Below are 22,170 nucleotides of genomic sequence, written 5' to 3'. Positions count from 1 at the left end.
CCCCACCCCCACCGCGTTGTAGTGAATGCAAGTGCCGTTACTCCGGCTGAGCCCCACAAAAATTCCCCCCCAAAAAATGCCTGAACTCCTCCCAGCTCATCAGTATGCCACTGTTAGTCGTTCCACACAAAGGATAAAGAATATATGACCAAGTACATTTGTTTTCTGCTTATGCGTTGCTAACAGAATCAATGTGGTGGTTTTTAATACACAATAAGTGTCATTCTTTTTAGTTTTCAAGTCGGACTCAATAGTTACAAGCCTTTTTTTCTGGACAATTGCTGAATATTTGTCAATGTGTAGCTTGCTGTGGTGGACTGGTGGGCGAGTGGTTAGCGCGTCAGCCTCACAGCGCAGTTAACGGGTTCGAATCCAGCTCCGGCCTTCTTGTGTGAAGTTTCCATGTTGTCCCTGTCTGTGCCTGAGTGGGTTTTCTCCGGGTACTCCGGTTTCCTCCCACGTTACAAAAACATGCATGGCAGGCTGATTGAACACTCTAAATTGTCCCGAGGTGTGAGCGTGAACGCAGATGATTGTTCGTCTCTGTGTGCCTTGCGATTGGCTGGCAACCGGTTCAGGGTGTCCCGCACCTACTGCCCGAAGACAGCTGGGATAGGCTCCAGCACGCCCCCGCCACCCTTGTGAGGATAAAGCGGATCGGAAAACGGATGGATGGATAACTTGTTATGAAATGACATCAATTGAGTTCCCTGCCAACATTCGGCGCTCGTTTCGCAATTTGCCCCTCAAGTCAAAGCAACGAATCGGCCCCCATCTCGAGGAAACCGAGTGTCTCGTATCTCAAGGCACCACGGTGTACAGGATGGCAACAAAATGAGGAAAGAACATTTCATTGGGACTTTGTTGCAGCACGTCCGACTGAAAGAAAAAAAGATTTCTCCTTCCTGCGTGTTACGGCTACCTTGTGGTTCTGTCGCCAGCACTGCGTCGGGAGCGTCAGCCTTCACCATCTCCGCATTGAGAGACTCTGTCACCGCCACACAAGCGCAAGCCGTGGGTACGGAGAAATATGCTTGGGCATGCTCGCGCGGGAGAGTGAGTGTGCGCCTTACGCTGGATGCTGAAGCAAAATTTCTTCTTCTGGTATGAAATGTAGCTGCTGATGGCGCCCACCAGCGCCATTCCCACCGCGCTCACGATGCCCGCGATGGTGCCGACCTCGGCGGTGGTCTCTGCGTACATACACACAAATAGTCAAGATTGCACACGCAGCCAGGGCGCCTCCGGTAGTCTTACCGCTGTTGTCGTCACGTTGATTGACGTGATCGCGATCACCGCTCGGTCGTCTGCCTGAATGGAGGAAAAAAAAACGTCAACGCCGCTACGCTCGTTTGTCACACTTTTGTCTTCGCGAGCAAGCATTGGCGGTTATCACCTTTGCCTTTGTCGGGTTTGTAGCTGTCGTCTTCGCTGACGTCAATTAAGTCCCTGTCGGAAAATCCTCCTGGACGCACACAAATGCACATGCCGCGGTGGGTCCGAGGCGTAAAAGAAACCTGCTTCATGCATATGCATAGCATTGAATGCAGCCAATAACCAACGGAATCAGGAATCAGTGCGGGGGGGGGGGGGGGCTTCATTTGTCAACCTTTTGACCTTAACCCTAAATCTGAATGACCCACCTCCAGGCCGGCCCCCCTTGTCCTTGTCGGTGATGTCATTTTTGGGGTCCAGAGCATCTGCCAGGTCAAACTCATCCAAGGCTGCCGGGGCAAAAAATGGGCAACGGGTGGAAACGTGGCAAAGGGGCAAAAGCCAAAAGAAGCGAAAGGACAAGCCGCTTGGCCGCATGCCGGACACAACGTGACACCACCGGCTTACCTCCTTTGCCTTTGGACTTGACCGGAGCTTTGGTGCCTGTAGGGGGCAGTGGAACACATGGCTGGGATGTATGATTACTAGATTATTTGGATTATGATGATGAGTGTTTGTTTACCTGGCAGTGGAGCTGGTGTGTCGGGTCGGTCATCAGCAGAGACAACATGAGGTCAGAAGCATCACATGCGTGCTCAACACATTTGCTACGTGCTTCATATTTGGTCAGTTTCTGGAAATGACACTCAACTGGCTAACATTCTGTCTTTTGAGCCATGACTTCTTGAGACTTTTGGGGGCTCAACTAATGATCGTACAGACGTGTATTGCTGCTGCCTCAGAAACAAAAGTGGAATATTAATGATGTCATGATATAAAACATGAGTTTGACTTAAGTATTGGGCAAAACAATTCCTTCCAGGTCAGGTGACCGATAGCCGGAGTCCTGGTGTCTTTAAAATTGAAGTTACAATGTAACTAGTAATTACACTGCTCTTCTATAATCCTCTTTTAAAAAAAAGGATTTAAGTAATTTTGAAAGAAAACAAGCATATCTTCGTTGGGCTCCACCAGTCACCTCAACTGGAAGGAATTGCTTCATTTCGTATTGATCAATGTGAAAGTAAAACTTGTTGAAAAGTAGCACTGATTTCTTTTTTTTTTTTCTGGTGTGGTAGCAATACACTCGTACGTTCGATATTTCTTCCACATTTCATGTTCAGTCAACCTGTGTTTGGGGCAGAATTTTCAAAACTTGAAATTCCCTTCACATTGCTGATTTCTAATGTTGCGGTCGACTTTGGGCATGGTGTGTCACCACTTGTGTGTGAGGACCTACTTGGCGTGTTGGCACCGGCGAGAGCGTCGGCCAGGTCGAGACCCTGAGGACGCACTGCAGCAACGACAAAAAAAAAAAAAAAATCTAAATCAGCCTGCCAGAAAACACTGGCTTTCTCTGCTCACAAAAGGACGACAAAGGGCTTTTGTTCGCCTTCTTGCTACTGGGGGGGGACACAACGTGAGTGATAGCCTTTTTCATTTTCTGTCTATTGACCATTCTCGTCATCATTATTATTATTGCACGTGCCTTTTCGTCTCCTTTCAGTGAATTAAATTTAAAAAGCCATCAACTGAAAACAAATGGGCTTTCGACTCAATGATGGACGAGTGAATGATGTGATCACAATGAATGAACGAGACCGTTATTTTTGTTGTGGGCCTGCGCTGCGACACAAACTCGGCAGCACGCATGCGTAGGACAATCGGCGCCTCTTCTTTTTGTTTCTTCATGCTTTTTTTTCCATTTACCTTGCATGACGAGTGTCATCATCATCAACGTCATCGCCAGCAGCAGCGGGAAACCTCCGAGAGCAGGCGCCATGACCGAACCGAACCAAACCGTCCACGAGCTGCCCAAGTATCAAATTGGAGCTTTTAGGGGCGCGTCCAATTGTACACCCTGCCGCTTCCGGTGTATTCTTACAAAATAAAGGCAATGTTGGCGTCAGTTCCGAAGACAAAATAACCTTTGTTGTTCTCTCATGCACAGCAGAAAGCACTTCACAAGTGGATGTGACAATTTTAATCGGCTAAAATTTAAAAATAACCTTTGGCAGTGCATTTAATCAACAAAATCTCGCGATAGGTTATGCCAAAACGAAACGCTGGAGCTCGCAAAATGAGTTTAAAAAAGAAATAAAATTGGAACCTTTCTTTGGGAAGGGAAAAAGGTCCAGCCAAGAGACAGAAGAGGAGCCTTCGACTTCGAAGAAAAAAGAGAAATGCTGGCGAGCCGAAAAATGAGTAAAAAAACAAACACATTTGGAAAGTTTCTTTCGTAAGTGGAAAAGGTCCAGCCAAGAGATAGAAGAGGAGCCTTCGACTTCGAAGAAAAAGAGAAATGCTGGCGAGCCGAAAATGCCGCTGCAAAGATTTCTCAGAAAAAAAAGTCACCGTTGGCTGCACATTTCAGCGACGGGGAATGGATCCCTATGCATGCTGACTTTTGCGACATATTCAGCCTGCTCAATGAAATCAAATTTGTCAGTCCAGGGGAACATGACAACTGTCTTCAAGTTGGCAGATAAAGTAGCTGCATTTGAAACCACATTGGATTTGTGGGGACGGCGTGTGAACAGAAGTATATTTGACATGTGTCAAACATTAACAGGCAATTTCCCCTCACTCATTCTCCCAACTGGTGTACGATCACCTATCTTTGTTATTGAAAGCGTTTGAGCGCTACTGCTGATTCAGCATTGTGGTGAGTCGTATTTTTCATGCACTTTAAATTTGCCTTGTATCTTATTTTGAAGGCACGTTTAAACGTTACCTTGTCGACCAGAGAGCGTTGCAGCCAGAGACGACTATACTCGTGTTTATTATTATGTTTAGAAAATACCAAGGTTTTCATGCATGTCCTATCACATTATTTTTGTTGTATTTATCCGCCACACCATAAAGGCCGGTCCGTGGGGCAAAAAAGGTTGGGAACCTCTGACCGAGGTCACGATTTTAAAATGACCTAGGAAATTATGCGATTAGGCTAACGATATGCAGTTGGAATGCAGCGAAGAAAAGCAGCAAGAATAGTAAGCAGCATTTTATCACTGGTTATCTTATTTATTTATTTTTTTACTCAGCTTCTCACGTCACGTGCGTTACTACGTCACCGGAGATATCAATTATAGCGAGTGGGCGTGGCTCCTGTCATTGGCGACGGAAAGGAGCCCAAAAGCCGGACACAAGTCAAAAGCATGTCACACGCCAGCCGATCCCGACGCAAGCGGCAGCGACCACATGGGGGACAAAGAGGCCACCAGGTACCTTCCAAACACATCTCTCCTCCTCCTTTTGCTTTTTCTTTTGCTTGCGCTTCTTGCTGCCCGCAGACCAAAGTGCTATGAGCATGTTATGCTCCAAACGCAAGTTTTGGCTTTTCCTAAAATAACTTCGTCAATCAGAAAACGCTGCTGGAGCTAGAGTAAGCGGAGCACCCTCCTCATTCGGCAGCTAAGCCTAGAAAAAAAAAAAAAAAAAAAAGCACATGAAATTTAACAAGGCGATCAGGTGATTTAGGTAGGAGGATGCTGATTTAGCACTTCCAGCTGTTTCGCGATCTTTACTGGATAGGGTGGCATTGCTCTTAAATATTTGTCATAGTAACAGGAAAGCCTCAAAGCTATAGTGTGCACTTAAATTTAAGGAACAAACGTAAAGAACTCTCAAGAAAACTTTCTCAAAATTTAATCACGTGCGTCAAACATCTTTGGCTGGCCCAGTTTGAGGTGCACTTGATGACCCCATCAGGGAAAATAATAAATAGCACAAATCTAACGTTTATTTTCCAAGAAGCACCAGTAACACGCACGTTCACCCTTCACAAATTGTCGCGCTCCGAAAACAATGGCTTCCTGTTGAACATGCGGATGTGCTCTCAATCTGCTCTTTTGCACTTTTGCCTGATCCCTCACCAACCTTTTTTTTTGGGGGGGGGGGCGGTTCTGACTTCTTCCTGGACACTCAGGACCACGAGAAGCAGGAAATGTGACGTGGGGCACATTTCCATGTTTATTTGACATCACATGTCCTTGAAAGATTTCTCAAGGCCAACCACTGCAAGCAGGAGGCAGTAAAACTTGCACAGCAGAAATCTAAAGGTTGACCATCTGGCCAGCGAATGACTTGCTGCTTAAGAGCAGTTTCAGGGCGCCCGATTTAGCTTTGCGTTCTCCTCCGTACAACGCTGAAAATGAACTGTGAGGAAAGCGTTTGAGCATTGCTCATCTCCTTCCAGAGTCTTCAAGAAGAGCAGCCCCAATGGCAAGGTAGGTTCGCCGCCGACGTCGCCGCATGCAGGTGAGCGCTGACGATCCTCCAACCCACAGCTCAGCGTTTATCTGGGCAAGCGTGACTTCGTCGACCATTTGGATCACGTGGATGCTGTGGGTGAGTGTACACAGATGCGCGCGTGCACCAAAAAAAAAAAAAAAAAACTTGCAGGGTGACGTGGAGATTGTTTGCTGGCGCAGACGGAGTTGTCCTGGTGGATCCCGAATACCTGCAAGATCGCAAAGGTAAAAGAAGAATGCATGTTCTCCAACTTTTTCCACCAAGTTTCACCATCATCACCGACATCGAGATGCAAAAGTGTCGTAGGCCTCCGTGTTCATCAAAAACAAGCGTGGTTTTACTCCGAAAAAGTATTTGATCTTATTGTTAGCCTCTATAACATTATGCAGAGTTTGAACAATGGTGCAGCACTCAAATAAAATAAAAAAATAAGAGCTAAAATCATTTTTCAAATAACATATTGCACATTAACATTTAAAATTGTACCTAAATACAAGTTTTGAAACAGCTAGTTCCTAAAGATTAAAAGGGAATGCTTTGAAGTATCAAGTTAAATACAACTGAACTGTACGTATACAGTGATCTATTTTTTCATACCACTAGGGGGAGCCAGTGTATCGCGAGTGGTTTGAGAATCACTGCTCTGTAACGATATGTTGTTACCTTGACTTACCGTGTTTTCTGCACTATAAGGCTCACCCAAAAGTATTCATTTTCCTCAAAAGGCGACAGTGCGACTTATAATCCGATGCACCTTATATTTGGATCAATATTATGATTTCTTGGAAGTAGTATTTTAAATGTGCTTTAAAGTGCTTTGCTATAGCTGCAGCGGGTGTGAAAGCTCGATATAAATAAAGCTGTATTGTATTGTATTCCCTTTAATCTAGTTCCATCCAGTGGATGCATTATGCAACCGCAGCCACGATTGTAGCTATCTATGCGCCTTATTATGCGGTGCGCCCGATATATGAAAACTGTTTTCAAATAGGCCATTCATTGAAGGTGCGCCTCATACTCCGAAGCGCCTTGTAGTGCAGAAAATACGGTACTCATTTTTTATGTATCACAAAAACTTGGCTTTTGAACAGGGGTGTGTAGACTTTTTATATTCACTGTATATGTGATTTACTTGGTGCTTAGATGCAATTTACATTTGTTTGCCTCAAAGTGGCACGCGAAAGACTCACTGCCCGCGTACACTTAAGTTATCTTTAGCATTCGAGTACATTCTTCAAATGTTGCAACTTGGTGTGAAAACGAGGAGCCGCTTGTTGCACGTCACGACAACAAAGTCGAACATATTGCAAGTGTCGTTTGGCCCGGCAGTGTTCGTGAGCCTGGCGTGCGTGTTTCGCTACGGTCGGGAGGACGTGGATGTCCTCGGGCTGTCCTTCCGGAAGGATCTCTACGTCAGCACTTTCCAGGCCTTCCCTCGCGTTCTCGATCAGAAGCCGTTAAGTTCCCTCCAGGAGAAGCTGCTGCGCAAGCTGGGCCAAGACGCGCACCCCTTTTGCTTCAGCGTAAGGCCGACGCATCACGTCAAGCACCGGGAGTTGCTCTTTGGGGAGGAGCTAATGCGCCGCCGCGCCTTCAGGTCCCACAGAACCTGCCCTGCTCGGTCACCCTTCAGCCCGGACCCGAGGACACGGGCAAAGCGTGCGGCGTGGATTTCGAGCTGCAGGCATACTGCGCCAGGACGGCCGGCGAGAGGATTCATCAGAGGTTGCCCGATATGGACGACGGTGCCGAGGACAACATCTCCGACTTGATTTTTGGTTTTTTTTTTTCTGCTGTCTTCCAGGAACTCTGTGCATCTAGTGATCCGGAAGGTGCAGTACGCCCCGGAGAAGAAAGGCCCGCAGCCCACTGCGGAGAGCAGCCGAAGCTTCCTGATGTCTGAGAGGCCGCTGCACCTCGAGGCGTCGCTGGACAAGGAGGTGATCTTTTGACACATTGGAAACTTGTCCTCAGAACTGAGCATCAAATTTTGGCAAACCCGATGGTTCTCGTTCCCCACGGGCCGGGCCATCGCAGTATCATCATGGCTTCACTTTAAAAACAATGTTTCAGCTCCATTCGAGCATCGGCGTATTTGGCGTCACCTGTCCTCTGAGATAAGTTTCTCTGATGGGAGACCAAATAAAAGTCAAATTCTTTCGACTCACAATGGGTGGCTGGTAACTGGAAAAAATGCTACTGTGTAAAACACGAAGACTGCCTGTTTTAGTCACAGTTAGGCTAAATATATTATTTTTATGTTCAAGTTCCTGACCAAGAGCCCATCCATCCATTTTCTAATCCGGTTTATCCTCACGAGGGTCGCGGGGCGTGCTGGAGACTATCCAAGCTGTCTTCGGGCAGTCCACCTTGAACCGGTTGCCAGCCAATCGCAGGGCACACAGAGACGAACAACCATCCACGCTCACACTCGCACCTAGGGACAATATGAGTGTTCAATCAGCCTGCCATGCATGTTGTTGGAATGTGGGAGGAAACCGGAGTACCCGGAGAAAACCCACGCAGGCCCGGGGAGAACACGCAAACTCCACACAGGAAGTCCAGAGCTGGAATTGAACCCGGTACCTCTGCACTGTGAGGTCGACGCGCAAACCACTGGACCACCGGGCCGGCCCCATGGAAAGTTTCCAAGTCCCAAATTCTGTGCTCTGTCACGACAGCTGTACTACCACGGCGAACCCATCAGCGTGAACGTGCACGTCACCAACAACTCCGGCAAGACGGTCAGGAAGGTGAAGATCGCAGGTGAGCGGCTGTCGGATGCGCGCGTGTGGCCTCCGCCGCTTTGACGCCGTTCCGTCTTCCTCCCTCACAGTGCGCCAGTATGCCGACATCTGCCTGTTCTCCAAGGCTCAGTACAAGTGTCCCGTGGCCCAGCTGGAGGCGGAGTGAGTCGGTACACGCATCCCGGCGCCGAGGCGGACGGAGCGCTCGTGATTACCTGTTTTGTTTTCCCGGTGCCCGTCGATCAGCGAGCAGGTCTGCGCCAGTTCCACCTTCTGCCAAGTGTACACGCTGACGCCCTGCATGGGTGCCAATCGCCAGAAGAGAGGCCTGGCGTTGGATGGCAAACTCAAACACCAAGACACCAACCTGGCCTCCAGCACCATGTACGCACGCGCACGCGTTCTGCCCGCAAATCGCCGTGCGTGTTTCTTAACGCTGCTGTTTGTGTTGCAGAATGAAGGAAGGTTGCGACAAGGAGATGGTGGGCATCGTCGTGTCTTACCGCGTCAAAGTCAAACTGGTGGTGTCTCGCGGCGGGTACGTTGTCAACATCTCACACGCTTGCGTTGTACGAACGGTATTGTCATACTCGCTCAGGTGTGCCCCCAGTTAGAATATTCGGGGATTTTTCATTTTAGTTAGCTTTTATTTGATAACTTGAGTTAGTTTTGATTAATTTTTAAAACAAATTTGTAATTTTTTTTTTTTTTTGGAACAAGCTTTTAGTTTAGTTTTAGCTTTATGGATGGGGATTTGCACAGTGTCCCTCCGCACCCCTCCAAAAAAGGCCCAATTGTTATTGTGTAATGAATGAAACTACAATTCCCAAAAAGGACTATGAGCTTCCATCTTCAGACGTACAGCAATGCTGAAATCAACGCATTTGAGCTGAATGTGTCATATTGACAAAGATGAAAGCGAATGAGATTTTTGCTATTTTTAGTTCGTTTTACCAACATAAGATGTAGTTTTTTCGTTCGTTTTTTTAAGCATTTTATTTCATTCACAACAGTTTTTCTAGTTTTAGTTAAAAAGTGGATGTGCCACTGAATTCCTCCCCGCCCCCATTGTACAATGACGCCCTGCTCACTCACGTTGAATCCTTCGGACCCCCACTAATGTGATTAAAATGTATGGGGTGGGGGCTTAAAATGAGTTGACAAAAGAATTTTGAAGTTGTCTCTGTAAAAACAGATTTTTTTTTTTTTTTTTACCTACTGTGTTTGGGCCGCTGTATTGATCACATGGTCGTATCAGGAGTCTCTCTTTGTAAATATACGCGCATAGAATTTTTTGGTTTTGCTTTTTGTGTGCGTGCAGGGACATGGCAGTGGAGCTTCCTTTTGTTCTGATGCATCCCAAACCCAGCGACCCGGAACCAGGTGACACACAACTCAATCATCTTGATTAATCTGCATAAACCGTCAGGATTAAAGCGCAATTCAATTTGTGGTGTTTCCAGCCGCTGCACAAGCCGACGCCGCCATGGGTGGCGACCTCGTCACTTTCGATAGCGAGTAAGAGTGTGTGTTTGGGTGTGCGGTAATGTGAGAAGTGTTCCTCAAAATGACAGTTGGTCAAAATATGAGTGCGGCACAATGGTCACTTCTCTTCAAGTTGTCCAAATGACAGCGACGTTTTTAAACGGCGTCACTTGACCTAAAAAACCAAAAAAATTGCACAAATGGAACAGGATTCATGAGAAGGGCGGCAGAATAGCTCATTTCAGTCGGAAAATTGTTTTGGGTGGATTTTCAGGGTGTTTGAAGTGGCCGTTGCATGTTTTTCAAAAACAATTCCACAAAGATGGCTACCATGTCTCACTTTGCTACTCAAATTGGGAGCTTTCCTTGGTAACGTCGCCTTCTTTCTTCTTCTTTTGCACAGCTCTGCATCTCAAGCCGACGAGCTGGTGTTCCAAGACTTCGGCCGCTTGCATTTAGCGGGGGCAGAGGGTAGAGCCGAGGGGGACCCCCTGTGTTAGCTGCTACCAACGGTTATCGGCGAATCGCAGCAGTGAAAGCTGCCCCGGCCGCAATAACAATGTGTTTGTCTGTATACAAATATCTTTAATGACTGAGCAGAGAACATTGATGCATTCCAATCCTTCACCAGATTCTCACACACTGGAGTCCAGAAGCATTGACAGTCCAATTGCTGTCTGGTTCAAAAGTTTGTCCAAATAAAAGTGAATCCAACAAGTTGGCCTCTGTTCATGTTTGCTGTGCTGGCGGCGGCTCCAACATGACCTCACAGGTCCGTCCTAGTTCTCCTAGTTTTACTTTGGCATACTCGGCCCTGTTGAGCGCCATCTGACAGTCCTTCCTGGATGAATAGGTGGAGCCCTCGTGAGGTTGGCCCGTGGCAACCTGGAGAAGGGACGGGAGATGTCCATGTTGCGTTCAAGAATGGAAACGTGGAGTGCGTGTATGATACCTGCGTCAGGTAGCGGATTTGCCCACTCAGTTCGCTCTCCACTCTGTTGACGGAGCTCTGGAACTGGACCAGTTGTCTGTCCAGGAGGCTGGCGTTGTGTTTGTCTTTGGAAAGTTCCATCACAATGTTTCCTGCACAAAAACGCCAACAGCAAACGGTCACCCCAGTTCTTTCATTAAGTATAAAGCTGTCATGATAGAAGAATTACAGTGTTGGTTTTTCACATCAAAACACAAATACTAAATTTTGATCGAAATTGTATTGGGGGGGGGGGCTTGCTCTCGTCTGGCTACAATACGCCGAGTTCAAACTGCTCATATGTCAAGAAGCCAAAGTTGTTTTGACTGTGCGCTTGTCTGCTGAATGAGAATTAAAAAAAACAAACTTTCCCTACACGAGGTTCGTTATGTGGAATATTTTCGCTCGTACGGTACCATCCATTGTCATTAATACTTTGGCCACTAAAGTGCGAAGGTGATTTATCAAAACAAACGCAACCATTTAAAAAAATGCGCTATATAAATCAAGTTGCCTTCCTTTGGCGTCACGGTGACGTCATTATAGCCAATAATTATACTTGAGGGATCACGGTTTTATAGACAACTGTGCTTTGAAAAGCACGTTAAGATTACTTGAAACAATAGACGCGAAATAAGGTTAACTTAAAACTCTGATGTTAGATGCACTTAAATGCTAAACTGGGGGGGAAAATGTCCTTTTGGAGCTGACCGGCACATTGCAGGACCATCGCGATTTCCTTCTCAACCTCCTCCAGAGCTCGCAGGCGTTCGTTCGCCATCGACGGGAAGAAGGAGGATGAAGATCAATTTAAAATGAAATCGAGCGTCGTCTTCCAGCAGCAAACGTGACTGAGCCGAAGAGGAAAAGCTGCGAAACAACAAGCCGTACTGCGCATGAGCAGAATCGTTTTTCTACGGGTCGCCTTCTAAGACAAAAGATATTTGATATATCCGGCTCGTGAAAATGTAGTAAGAATAAAAGGCTTGTTTTTAAAAACTTTAACACACGATTTTTATCATGTACACTTAAATAAATTAAATGTAATTGTACATCTTGAACTCCAGAGTGTCAGTGCGTCAACTTGCCGTCAAATTGACAATGTGATTTAATGTCAATGCCAAATTCGCTGAAGAAATTGTTCAGTTAAATTGGTTGACGTTTTTTGAAACTTGCCGTCAAATTGACAATGTGATTTAATGTCAATGGCAAATTCGCTGAAGAAATTGTTTAATGAAATTGGTTGACGTTTTTTGAAACTTTTTTTGAGGATGAAAACGAGGTTCTGTTATACCCGTTTTTTAATTAAGACCAAATGTGCACGAGAGGCCGGAAACTGGAATGACCTAAAAATGAAATCTTTCCACAATAATTGTATTTTCAGACATGAACGATGGTTGTTACAATATGAGCAGGTATCTTAAATATTAAAGCGTGGTGACATTATTCCTTAGATGACGAAATGTTATTCATACTTTTAATGTGTGTTTCCTTTCTTTTGGGATGTACCGGTCGTGGAACTTAATTCATTGACGCCGTTTTTTTTTTTGCTTTGTTTATTGTGAGGAGGGTCCAGCAAAATAACGTCTCGGTCGCGCATTAGTGACGTTGCTTGGCGAACAGGCAGGCAGGCAGGAAAGATGTCGGCATCATCTTGGCTGCATGGCCCGTCTGCTGGGCGTTTGACTGAAGGTTTCTTGTCGGTTCTAAAGGAGCAGCGCCCCGAGTATTTACCCAGCCTACTGGACAGCTACCGAGAGCATGGCGTGTTCCGCACGCAGGTACGTGGAGAACGCCCGCTCGCAAGCCACCAGCCGAACGTTCGCTCTCTCTACCAGCTAGCTGCTTGCTAACCTGCTGGCTTTTGTTACTCAGCTGGCAAAAGTACGAATACAAGTAGAAGTACTGATTTGCGTAAAAGTACAGAATCTAAAATGTACCTATGTACAAAAGTAAAGAAACGCGTCTCTGCATACCGACTGGTAGCGTCGATCATTTCTTGACTTCTTACGTTACGTTCGCGCTGAGAAGAAGAAAAAAAAGTTATGTCCCTTAAGGGAACGTTCTAAAATCTTGAACGTAAATGTTAAAGCTTTGGTAAGCATCCGTAATACCGGGGTTATCGTTTTGACTTTCCATAGGTGGAAAAATAGAGATGTTTGCACACATTTTCGTGACGATTGATCGAAATTTTCAGACATTAAAAGGGATTTTCTACGTTAATTATTTTAAACTGACTTACCCAAGCAACCAATTGTTAAAAAAGCATTTAAATCCCCCCCACCCTTAATAAACTTATTTATATGGAACCCATTATTCGATTTTCATATTTTTTGTGCATTGTACTGAGGTTGAAGTGGCCATTCCAACAACACTTGGCATTTTCGCAGACTATCACTTTGGGGGAAACTTATCACCTTTTGAGAGGCAGAAAGCATGAATGTTTGAGAGGCAGAAAACCAAACGATGTTACTGCGCGTTCACAATCATTCCCTTATTCCTTGCTAGGGGTAATTTTCAGGAATTATCCATTTATCCATGTCCACATGTTGAAGTGATCAATCCAACCAGACTCGGCATTACACACACACACACACACACACACACACACACACACACACACACACACACACCACAAACTCTTTTGGGAGAGTCATGACAATGCATTAAAGTTGAATTTTATTAAACTCGCTTCAAGTGCCTAGCTAAAAAAACAAAACGGGAAATACAACTCTGCGTAAGGGCGTATTGTACCGAGCCGAGGTGACCTAATGATTTTCGGTTTGACCGAAAACTGTCCCAGCACTGCCAAACACTCATCTGCTTTCCTAATGCAAGGAGTAAAAGTCAACAATCATTAGAAAAATCAGAGAAAAAGAACTGAGACCTGAGAAATGTACTTGCAGTAAGCAGACTAAGGAAGTATTTGTACTTGGGAGCAATCCCGCTTGTGTGTTGTGCTGCTGTTCTGGTGTTGTTAAATGCAACTTGTGACAGGGCGCCAGCGCCGTCGGCGGACTCCTTGGGTTTAGCAACGCCAAACTGGCCTCCAGCAAGACCAAGTGAGTGTCGTCTTCAGAATAAACACATGTCACAGTGCCACTTGTAGCAGCAAGTCATCTGTGTGTACTTGCGTGCAGGTTTGAGGGATTGTGTCTCCTCGCCATGCTGGTTCAGGACAGTTCATCTGAGCTGTTCCAGCAACACTGTCTCTCCTGGCTGCGGTCGCTGCAGCAAGTCATACAGGTTAGACTCAATGTGCATCAGTCGCCGTCGGCCACATCTGGGAGGATGTTTCCTCAAAAGCTCATCTCCAGTCGCAGGCCCCCGTTCACACTATCCAGCTGGCCGTGACCATCTTGAAGGACTTGCTGCAGTATTCGTCTCAGCTGGCAGAGCTGGCTCGAGAAGTGGGCCTCAACTGTGTCCTGGGCATCCTCACATCACTGCTGGGCCTGAAGACGGAGGTGAGCAGAGATGCAGGGAAAGCAAGACGGTGCAACGTCACGTCTTATTTGTATGGTCACCCCTCCCCCTCCAAAGAAAGAAAAAAACTTACCATTCAAAAAAATACAGTCGAAATTAGGGCTGCACGATCTGTTGTTTAAGAATGGTCATCACTGTGTGCGTATCCGCATTAGTCACAGTCGCTACATGGTGTACCTCACCTTGAAAGACATCTGTTTAGTTAGTTTTTTTTTCTGAGTAGGTAAGTACAGTTTGACAGGTACCCCCCAAAAAATATGTATCCATGTAAGAGGCAAAATAATTCTTGCTTCATGTTTCTTTCTTTTTCACTCAAGATGGCCGTCGCACAGCTCACGACTCCCATGCTATGGGGGCTAACCATCATTTAATAAGGAAGCAAAACACGTACATTTCAGGCAGGCAGCAGTGGCTGCCTACCTGTAGATATTTTTAGAGCGTAGATATCGATATTCAAACTTGGTTAAAAGGTAAACAAACATCAAGAGTGGATTTGAGCTATGAGTCTTGACTGACTCGCAGCGGTCGGTGCAAGCTGGAAAATAAGTCTGAAATTCGCGACGGTATAATCGTACACCCCGGTGTAATGAGGAGACAGGGAAATGGTGTCAAAATCTGAATATCGCCACCAACTCAAAAGCCGCCATATTTTCAAATGCGTAAACAAGCACGTCACTGCGCCTCGCTGTCAAGACGGAGCACCCGCTGACAGGACGCAGCCTGGCAATTCTTATTGAACCCCATATAAGACTTGTGAATTATGATCGGTTTGAGCAAAGACATATACCACCCGTGCGAATCAGAATGAAATTCAATTTGGATTGAGCCAGTTTATTTTTGATGGAGGTGTCTCTTTTTCATTCGCTTTGACATTTGGGTTCATTCTAATCAGGATGCATGGCTCCATGTAAACTTTACTTCATGCACTCAAATATAGAAATGCTAATGTGTATGCACTACAATATAAGTGGGCAAGAAAATAAATTATTTGAGATTCAAATCTATTACTTGTTGAATACTCAGGAGCATTTACATGCTTGTGGATTGCACATAAAGGACTCGGTATACCTCTCTGCTCTATTGGGCATCGTTTGTTTTCTACTGAAGCAATTATAAATGCCTGACTGTAGCCCTCCTGTGATATCAGTGTGAGCTGGCAGCCATGGAGGGCATGACGGCGTGTATGACCTACTACCCCCGAGCGTGCGGATCCCTGCGGGTAACCCTCCGTCACATCACCTTTCATTTGCTCGGTCATCAGTGTCCAATACCTGAGTTGATGATTGTTTCAGGACAAGCTGGGGGCCTACTTCCTCTCCAAAATGGACAGCTCCAACAAGAAAAGCCAAGAGGTTTGTCCTCCTGCCGTCGGGCTGCCACGACTCCCTCTGATGACCCGGATTACACAATGTGTTCCCTCCAGATGGCTTGTCAGTGCTACGCCCGCCTCCCGTGCCTAGGTGGCCTGACGGACCGAGCGTCGGGCGCCAGCCGAGCCGACCGATGGAGCGATCAGGTTCACTGCTTGCTGGCCTCGGCCAATGGCGCGCTGGCTCACCTTTACCGTGGTGCCGAATCTGGTACGCGCTCCACCCGGCATGCTCGGGGGCCTCATCGTGTCGGTTGCACGTGTTGAATTGTTGTCGCTGTCTGGCACCGCAGACAGGACGGCGCAGTACGAAGGTCCCGGGGTGGAGCTCGGCTTTCCTCCTCTCGACCATTCGGATGCCCTGCTGCCGCTGCAGCTCCAGCGCAGATACACGGCCGTGTGTCTCGCACTCAAGCACACCCTCAGGTACGCACAGGCAAACCCAATCGGTGGGGATTCTCCACTGACGCTGTGCAAGTCTAAACTGGGACGTGCTAGTCTACTGTCAAACCCCATCGATGGCATTCAAACAGCGGGGAGGGGGGCGGGCGCAAATGATGAGCGACAGGTTCAATGTACCGTATTGGCCCGAATATAAGACGGTGTTTTTTTGCATTGAAATAAGACTGAAAAAGTGGCCGTCGTCTTATATTCGGGGTCTAGACATTATACCCATTCACGACGCTAGATGGCGCCAGATATCATTGAAGCGAACGCTGAACGTGACTCCCCAGAACAAAGTGAACCCCTGTCACGAAGAATAAAAATAAACATGGCGGTAGCACGAAGAAGAAAAATAAAAAACAGCGGTAAGAAAGAAAAGAGAAGAAAATAATAGAAGAGATAACAGAAAATGGAGAAACGTAGCGACAATCTGGAGAAAAGTGGGTCGAAGATCGGCCAGGTTAACCAGCAGCTGAGGAGAAGTTATGATGTAATTTACATTTCAAAAACCAGAAACCATTCATTTACGAATGTGATTGCACTTTAGTTTACATATTTAGATGTTCAGATATTAAGATTTGAATCAGGCAAAATAACATGCTTTTTCTCTCAAATATATTGTTATAATCATTTGTTTCAGATGTACTGTAATTATTTTCTGTATAAAAATTAATTTGGTGTTCAAAAAGTCTTATTTTCAAACTTGAGTTTTGAAAAAGAGGGTTCGTCTTATAATCAGGGCCGTCTTATATTTGGGCCAATACAGTACTGAATTTTTGCAAATGGTGTGAACTTGACGTGCCTTCAGGGTGGATCCGGCGTCGGCTGTGCGTCTGCCCGTCAGGCCCATTCTCAACCTGGTGTGTCGAGCTCTCGCCGTCAGCGCCAAAAGCATCGTGAGCATCCAACGCGCTCCACACTGACGCTTCCGTTAACCCACAAGTGATCTGCACCCGTTTTGCTTTTTCGCATTAGAATTTAACAGGCGACGGCAGCGTGAGGCTGCTGCTCCTGCCTGCTATCCACACTTGCACACTTGAGGTCTTATCTGCGCTCTTCACAGTGTAAGTTGAAATGTGCACACACGCCGCGTGAAAAACGCTGAAGCGCTTAGCCGTTCTCGTCTTGACTTCAGCGTGCGGACCAGCATGGTGCAGTATGCTGCGGTGCTCCAGAGGCTCTTTTCCCAAACGCTGAGCGCATGGACGCCTCCACCTGAAGCCAACCCTGGGCAGCAGAGAGCCTACAGGTACGTGACGGTGGGACTTTCTTGACTTGCAAATTGACACCCTCGCTGTGCACCGTGGCCCACAATCAAATCCCGGCGTCCCCTTTTAATCCTACAGTTCGGTGCGCGTGTCCGTGTATAGAAGCCTGGAAGCGTGGGTGCAGGTGGCCGGAGCGTCTGCCGGTATCCTTCAGGGTAGCTCCAGCCACACCGAGCTCCTTTTTGCCCACCTCCTCGGTGACATCACGCCCGGGGCCGAGTCCATCAAGGTGTTGTTGCATTTGATTTTACAGTGAGCGCACGGCATCGCTAAAACCGGCCGTGTCCTTTTCCTCACCTGCTCCCGCAGCTTCGCGCGGGCTTGTCGGCCGACGTGGTTCCGGGAGGCAAACCGGGTCCTCGCAGGACCAAACCGTTGGTGATGGCCGATGCGGTCGTGCCCTCGCTCCAAAGGAAAGGTGACAGTTTGGCCAACCAGGATACCTGCCTTTCAGCTCTCAGGGGTAAGTTGCTCAAACATGCGCTCATCATCTCTCCAGATGACGTACGATTTCAATCCTTTTCTTCTCCGGCTAAGCACTAAGACAAATCATACTGACCAGCGGAACCCTCCTAAAGGATGATCTGCACAAGGTAAATGGTGGACATAAACCAACAATGGTGCACCAAATCTGTCGGCATCAGTTCACGTTTTGGAAGAGAGAGGGGTTTGTCGTATTTGACGGCGTGTATTTTGTGCGGTAGCGTCTCCATGAGGTTCTGCTGCCGCTGTGCGTGCGCTTGCAGCAGCAACAGTCCAGCTGCAACGCCGCCTCCGAATCTGCAGTGAGCGTCAGCGGGCAGTACGGTGGCGCCCTCACGCGGCGGGAACTCTACAGGTACTCTGCGTCTGTTAGCTTAATGCTAACACATCATGGTAAAAGCCATAGATGGGCTAATGAAAATTAGCATAGATGTTACATTAATTCCAAACCGTGGTAAAACTGCTACTCTCATACATGCTGAGCAGCAAACTGAGCATACGACGATATTCTCAGGTTTAATAGTCTCTGCTCTCTAGAGACGGCCATGTATTACTTGAGATTAGTCGGAGATCTTTTCAGCCTCTCCTTGCTCCAAATTGTCATGCAGTGGCACAAAGTCGCACCACTCTAAACTGGGACATGGCAGTGTACTATCAATGGCTTAAAAATTTGCACGAGTGACATGTTTTGTTTACTGGGCTTGTTTGTGTGTGTCATCATCACGTGTTTGTGGACTCTCAGGTTGTTGCTGGCTCTCGTGCTGGTCCCGTCCCCCACGTGGCCTCCACCACTCACCTGCGCCGTGTCCATTCTCAGCAAAGGACGCGTGGACCGCAACCTCAAGGTTGGACGTTGCTGCCGATGTCATTGCCATTGTCATGAACAGTGTACTCAGTGCGCTGTCCTCACGCCCTTTCAGGTGTCTTCGTTCTGTAGCGAGGCGCTAACCATGTGTAACGCCCTGGTCCACCCGCGCGCTCCCTCCATTGCCATCCCCTTACCACCCCTCACCCTAAAGGCCACGCCTTCGGCTCCTGTCCTGCCATCTTCCCAGGGACCGACCCCCGGCCTCCCGTTGCCCACCCTCCTCGGAGGCCCCGGTTCCTCTGGGCCCTTCCCCGCTCGCCACTCGCTCGCTTTGTTGAGCTCCCTGGAAAACCACCTGTCTCTGGTTCCGGGCCACGCCTCGGGCGACGCCATCTTGTCCCCGCACCCGCAGCACCAGCCTGAGACGGCAGGACTGGGGCCCCCCGACGGACAGAGACCCGTTTTTGTGCGCTACGATAAAGAGGAAGCCGAAGATGTGGAGATCTCGCTAGCCAGTGACTCCGACGACAGTGTGGTCATCGTTCCTCCGGGGATGCTCGCCGCGGAGGTCCGCGAGCCTGTCGAGACTTCCGCGGCCCCGCCTCAGAACCCGGCCAGTGCCGCTGCTCCACCCGCAGGCGGTGCCCCCGAACCCATGGCCTTGGCTCAGGCTGCCACCGATGGGGTTTCCCTCCCCAATGACTTGGCCACCTCCCCGCTTCCCACCGCCCCCGTGACCTCCTTTGCTCCTCCCGCCTCCTCGGTTGTCTCCCTTGTCCCGCCGGGTGGCTCGGGTGAGGGCGAGACACCGGCCGTCAGACCTCAGCTCCAGCAGATGCTGATGCAGCCCTCGGGCCCCGGAGCCCTGGGTCTGCCCCTCCAGATGCAGCAGCTGCAGAATCAGATGGGCCCCCCACAAGGAAGGCTTCCCGCCTCCTCCAACAACGAAGACTCCGCCGTCATCAACATCAACAGCACGGACGACGAGGACGAAGAGGAAGACATGGAGGATGACGAAGAGCTGGAGGAAGATGAGGACGAGGAGGAGGAAGTCAGCGATTTTCCCGAGGGCGAGTTTTACGAGGGCGAGGAGTTTGACGAGTTTGATGAGGAAGGAGAGGAGCTGGAGGAGGAGGAGGAAGATGAGGAGGAGGACGAGGAGGATGAGGAAGAAGATGACGGGGGCGAAGATGGGCCGATGCCTCCATTAGAGGGGGCGGAGGACAAGGCCAACGTGGGTGGCATTGAGGAGGAGGAGGTGCGCCGGGCAGAAGTAGCGCCGGCCGCCTCGAGTGCGGACGGCGAAGCCGTGGGAGGCATCCAGGAGATCCAACTCAGCAGAGCCGACATCGCCGACGAGCGTACCCGAGTGCAGGAGGTGGAGAGCATCGGAGTCCTGGAGGGGGCCAGAGAGGACGAGGAGGAGGAGGAGGAGAGCGAGAGGATGGACGACCCCACCATGCCTCAGATCTTGTGCGTGACTGGAGGCGCGCCAGAGGAGGGGGAGGAGCCGGCCAAGGCCGAGACGAATGAAGTGGCGGCCTTTCGCCATGAGCCGCCGGTCGCCGAGCTTCATCCGCCACTACAGGTACACTAAAAATAAGCCAGTGCACGGGAACAATTCTCACCAAAACGGGACCCAACCCTGTCTGCCACTACTCATATAGTTTTAACTCACAATAGGCTAGAGTAGACAAACAATGATCACTTGTCATTCTAAACTCACACCCTTCAAAATAAATGTCTTTCAGATGATTTGATTGACAAATAATGCACTGCAAAGACTCTCTAACTTCCACCAACGAACCAGGCTTAGCTTGTTTTTGAAATACACAGTTTGTGTTTGATTTGAGATGTTTCACTGAATTCAGCACGCTTCCCTGACACCAGTTACCGAACTGTGTATTTGAGTAGGGCTTTGGCTGCATCTTGTAGTGTCTTGGGGTCTTCCTGAAAGAGCATAGCAAGTGTCAAGAAGTGTTTTTTTTCCCGCCATGAGCTGGCGATAGGTTCCATAGGGGAGTAAAGGCACAAAATTGTATTAGGTTATTCAAGACTTTTCAGCCCATATAATTCATTTGTCAGCAAGGTCAGAAAACTCCACATTAAGGCAATAGAAAAATGTGTGCAATGATTGGACTCTCCACAGGAAGTGGCGCCGGGCCCGGTGCAGGAAGCGAGTGCCGGTGATGACCAGCCGCCCGTCCTTCAAAACGAACTTCTGGCGGCCCCTCCTGAGGACAGCGGCCCACCGCCTTCGGAACCCGCTGCCTTGTTGGGCCCCGAAGAACGGCCCCAAGAGGAAGAAAAGGACAAAGACACACAGGGTGCTGGGATGGAAAGTGATGCGGAAGAGAGCGAAGGGGACGAAGGGAAAGGAGTTAAGCGCAAGAGAGACGATGCACACATGGACGAAGAGGCAGGACAAAGCACTGACAAGAAAAAGGTAAACATTCCATTATTTCTTCGAGTCACTTTCAGTTTGACTTGAATTGGCAAGAACAAACACAAACCATTGAGGGGGGCGGGGAATGACTGATTGGATCATTTATACATATTTGAAAACATGTGGTTAGTTTTTATCGTCTTGTACTGAGGCGTGCTTCGCTCGAGTGGCGTCGCCACAACAGTAATACCCTCGCCTCACATTCTCATGACCTTGCCATATCTCTAAGATTTTGAAATTTCGGCGAGAACGGAACCCACAAAGGGTGCACGTGTGCACACAAAAGGAAGATTAATCATTGCATGTCTAGTATTTGAATAGCGTTTTGTGTAAACTAATTCATGCGTGATCGGCCAGGTGTGTGTGTATATATATATATATATATGATATATTTAAATATATAAAAAAAAAATTCCCCCCGGAATTTTCAGGAAAGTCCACTTTCATCTCTGGTTGAAGGAAATGATTTACCCGCACCACAATCTTTGGACACTTGTCACTGTGTGAGCCGTCGCAGGCAGAATTGAACATTGGCCGCATTTTGTCTCCCCCAGATGCATGATGACGCCATCGCCACCATGTTGGCCGACTTTGTCCCCTGCCCTCCTGATGACGACGAGGTTACAGCCTCCGGGTCAAACCCCTGACAAACTGAAACGAGGGCTTGCCATGTTTGTGTGTGCTGTTGTGCGTCAGCTGTTCATCCGTTATGTTTCACATGAACCGCTGTTGGAAAATGAGACATTTTTTGGACTGTGAGAGTGTCTATCAAACTAAACTAGTGAGGCGGAGTTGTCCGATTCATGTACGAGATCAGAATTTTAAGCCTAATTGCTACACAGACTATGTGAATATTGTGCTGCGGTTAGTGACTTTTTTTGAGTTGAGGCTACTTTTATGTTCCATCACCATCACTTGTCATGCGTTTTGATATAAAAGATTAAAAGCATTGAAAAGATGAATGTCGACCTATTTG

At 48.0% G+C, this 22,170-nt stretch overlaps 4 protein-coding genes across 6 annotated transcripts in view; 2 read left to right on the top strand and 2 right to left on the bottom strand.

Moving 5' to 3' along the window:
- The window catches only part of cd99l2 (CD99 molecule-like 2), a 4,112-nt gene extending 795 nt beyond the window's left edge, over nt 1-3,317 (bottom strand). The window contains exons 1-9 of one of the 2 annotated variants that reach the window (XM_019871249.1): nt 3,145-3,316; nt 2,675-2,728; nt 1,958-1,969; nt 1,843-1,878; nt 1,644-1,724; nt 1,397-1,465; nt 1,258-1,311; nt 1,074-1,193; nt 923-988 (exon numbers count right to left, since the gene is read on the bottom strand). In XM_019871249.1, coding sequence (XP_019726808.1) covers nt 923-988; nt 1,074-1,193; nt 1,258-1,311; nt 1,397-1,465; nt 1,644-1,724; nt 1,843-1,878; nt 1,958-1,969; nt 2,675-2,728; nt 3,145-3,217 — 565 coding nt within the window. In that variant the 5' untranslated portion in view covers nt 3,218-3,316. Of the gene's footprint in view, nt 1-922; nt 989-1,073; nt 1,194-1,257; nt 1,312-1,396; nt 1,466-1,643; nt 1,725-1,842; nt 1,879-1,957; nt 1,970-2,674; nt 2,729-3,144 lie in introns of both variants that reach the window. The other variant, XM_019871250.1, reaches the window with a different exon arrangement.
- Nucleotides 3,318-4,498: 1,181 nt separating this feature from the next.
- arrb2b (arrestin, beta 2b) lies at nt 4,499-10,637 on the top strand. Of its 2 annotated transcripts, none has more exons than XM_019871248.1 (14): nt 4,499-4,658; nt 5,633-5,663; nt 5,724-5,784; nt 5,868-5,912; nt 7,018-7,211; nt 7,286-7,413; nt 7,493-7,628; nt 8,370-8,454; nt 8,560-8,597; nt 8,682-8,819; nt 8,890-8,973; nt 9,757-9,818; nt 9,899-9,953; nt 10,324-10,440. In XM_019871248.1, exons 1-13 carry the CDS (start codon nt 4,636-4,638, stop codon nt 9,948-9,950), a joined length of 1,077 nt encoding a protein of 358 aa, XP_019726807.1. In that variant the 5' UTR covers nt 4,499-4,635; the 3' UTR covers nt 9,951-9,953; nt 10,324-10,440. The 2 variants fall into 2 exon arrangements, with proteins under 2 accessions (XP_019726807.1, XP_019726806.1); XM_019871247.1 differs by having other exon boundaries at nt 4,502-4,658; nt 8,525-8,597; nt 10,324-10,637.
- On the bottom strand, nt 10,485-11,797 carry med11 (mediator complex subunit 11). The gene is made up of 3 exons (XM_019871251.1): nt 11,602-11,797; nt 10,873-11,003; nt 10,485-10,805 (listed from the first exon to the last, which is right to left on the bottom strand). Exons 1-3 carry the CDS (start codon nt 11,669-11,671, stop codon nt 10,650-10,652), a joined length of 357 nt encoding a protein of 118 aa, XP_019726810.1. The 5' UTR covers nt 11,672-11,797; the 3' UTR covers nt 10,485-10,649.
- Nucleotides 11,798-12,485: 688 nt separating this feature from the next.
- On the top strand, nt 12,486-22,156 carry pelp1 (proline, glutamate and leucine rich protein 1). The gene is made up of 19 exons (XM_019871158.1): nt 12,486-12,671; nt 13,888-13,952; nt 14,031-14,136; nt 14,208-14,357; nt 15,524-15,595; nt 15,669-15,728; nt 15,800-15,956; nt 16,039-16,171; nt 16,998-17,085; nt 17,165-17,253; nt 17,325-17,438; nt 17,536-17,686; nt 17,767-17,920; nt 17,995-18,050; nt 18,162-18,295; nt 18,683-18,785; nt 18,861-20,336; nt 20,898-21,194; nt 21,749-22,156. Exons 1-19 carry the CDS (start codon nt 12,531-12,533, stop codon nt 21,839-21,841), a joined length of 3,639 nt encoding a protein of 1,212 aa, XP_019726717.1. The 5' UTR covers nt 12,486-12,530; the 3' UTR covers nt 21,842-22,156.
- The last annotated feature ends 14 nt before the right edge of the window (nt 22,157-22,170 follow it).

This window comes from Hippocampus comes, unplaced genomic scaffold (assembly GCF_001891065.2).
Source record: "Hippocampus comes isolate QL1 unplaced genomic scaffold, H_comes_QL1_v1.1 scaffold83, whole genome shotgun sequence".
In the NCBI taxonomy this organism is placed as follows: Eukaryota; Metazoa; Chordata; class Actinopteri; order Syngnathiformes; family Syngnathidae; genus Hippocampus; species Hippocampus comes.
Note: the sequence above shows the minus strand (reverse complement) of the source record. Positions and strands in the feature narration are given on the sequence as shown.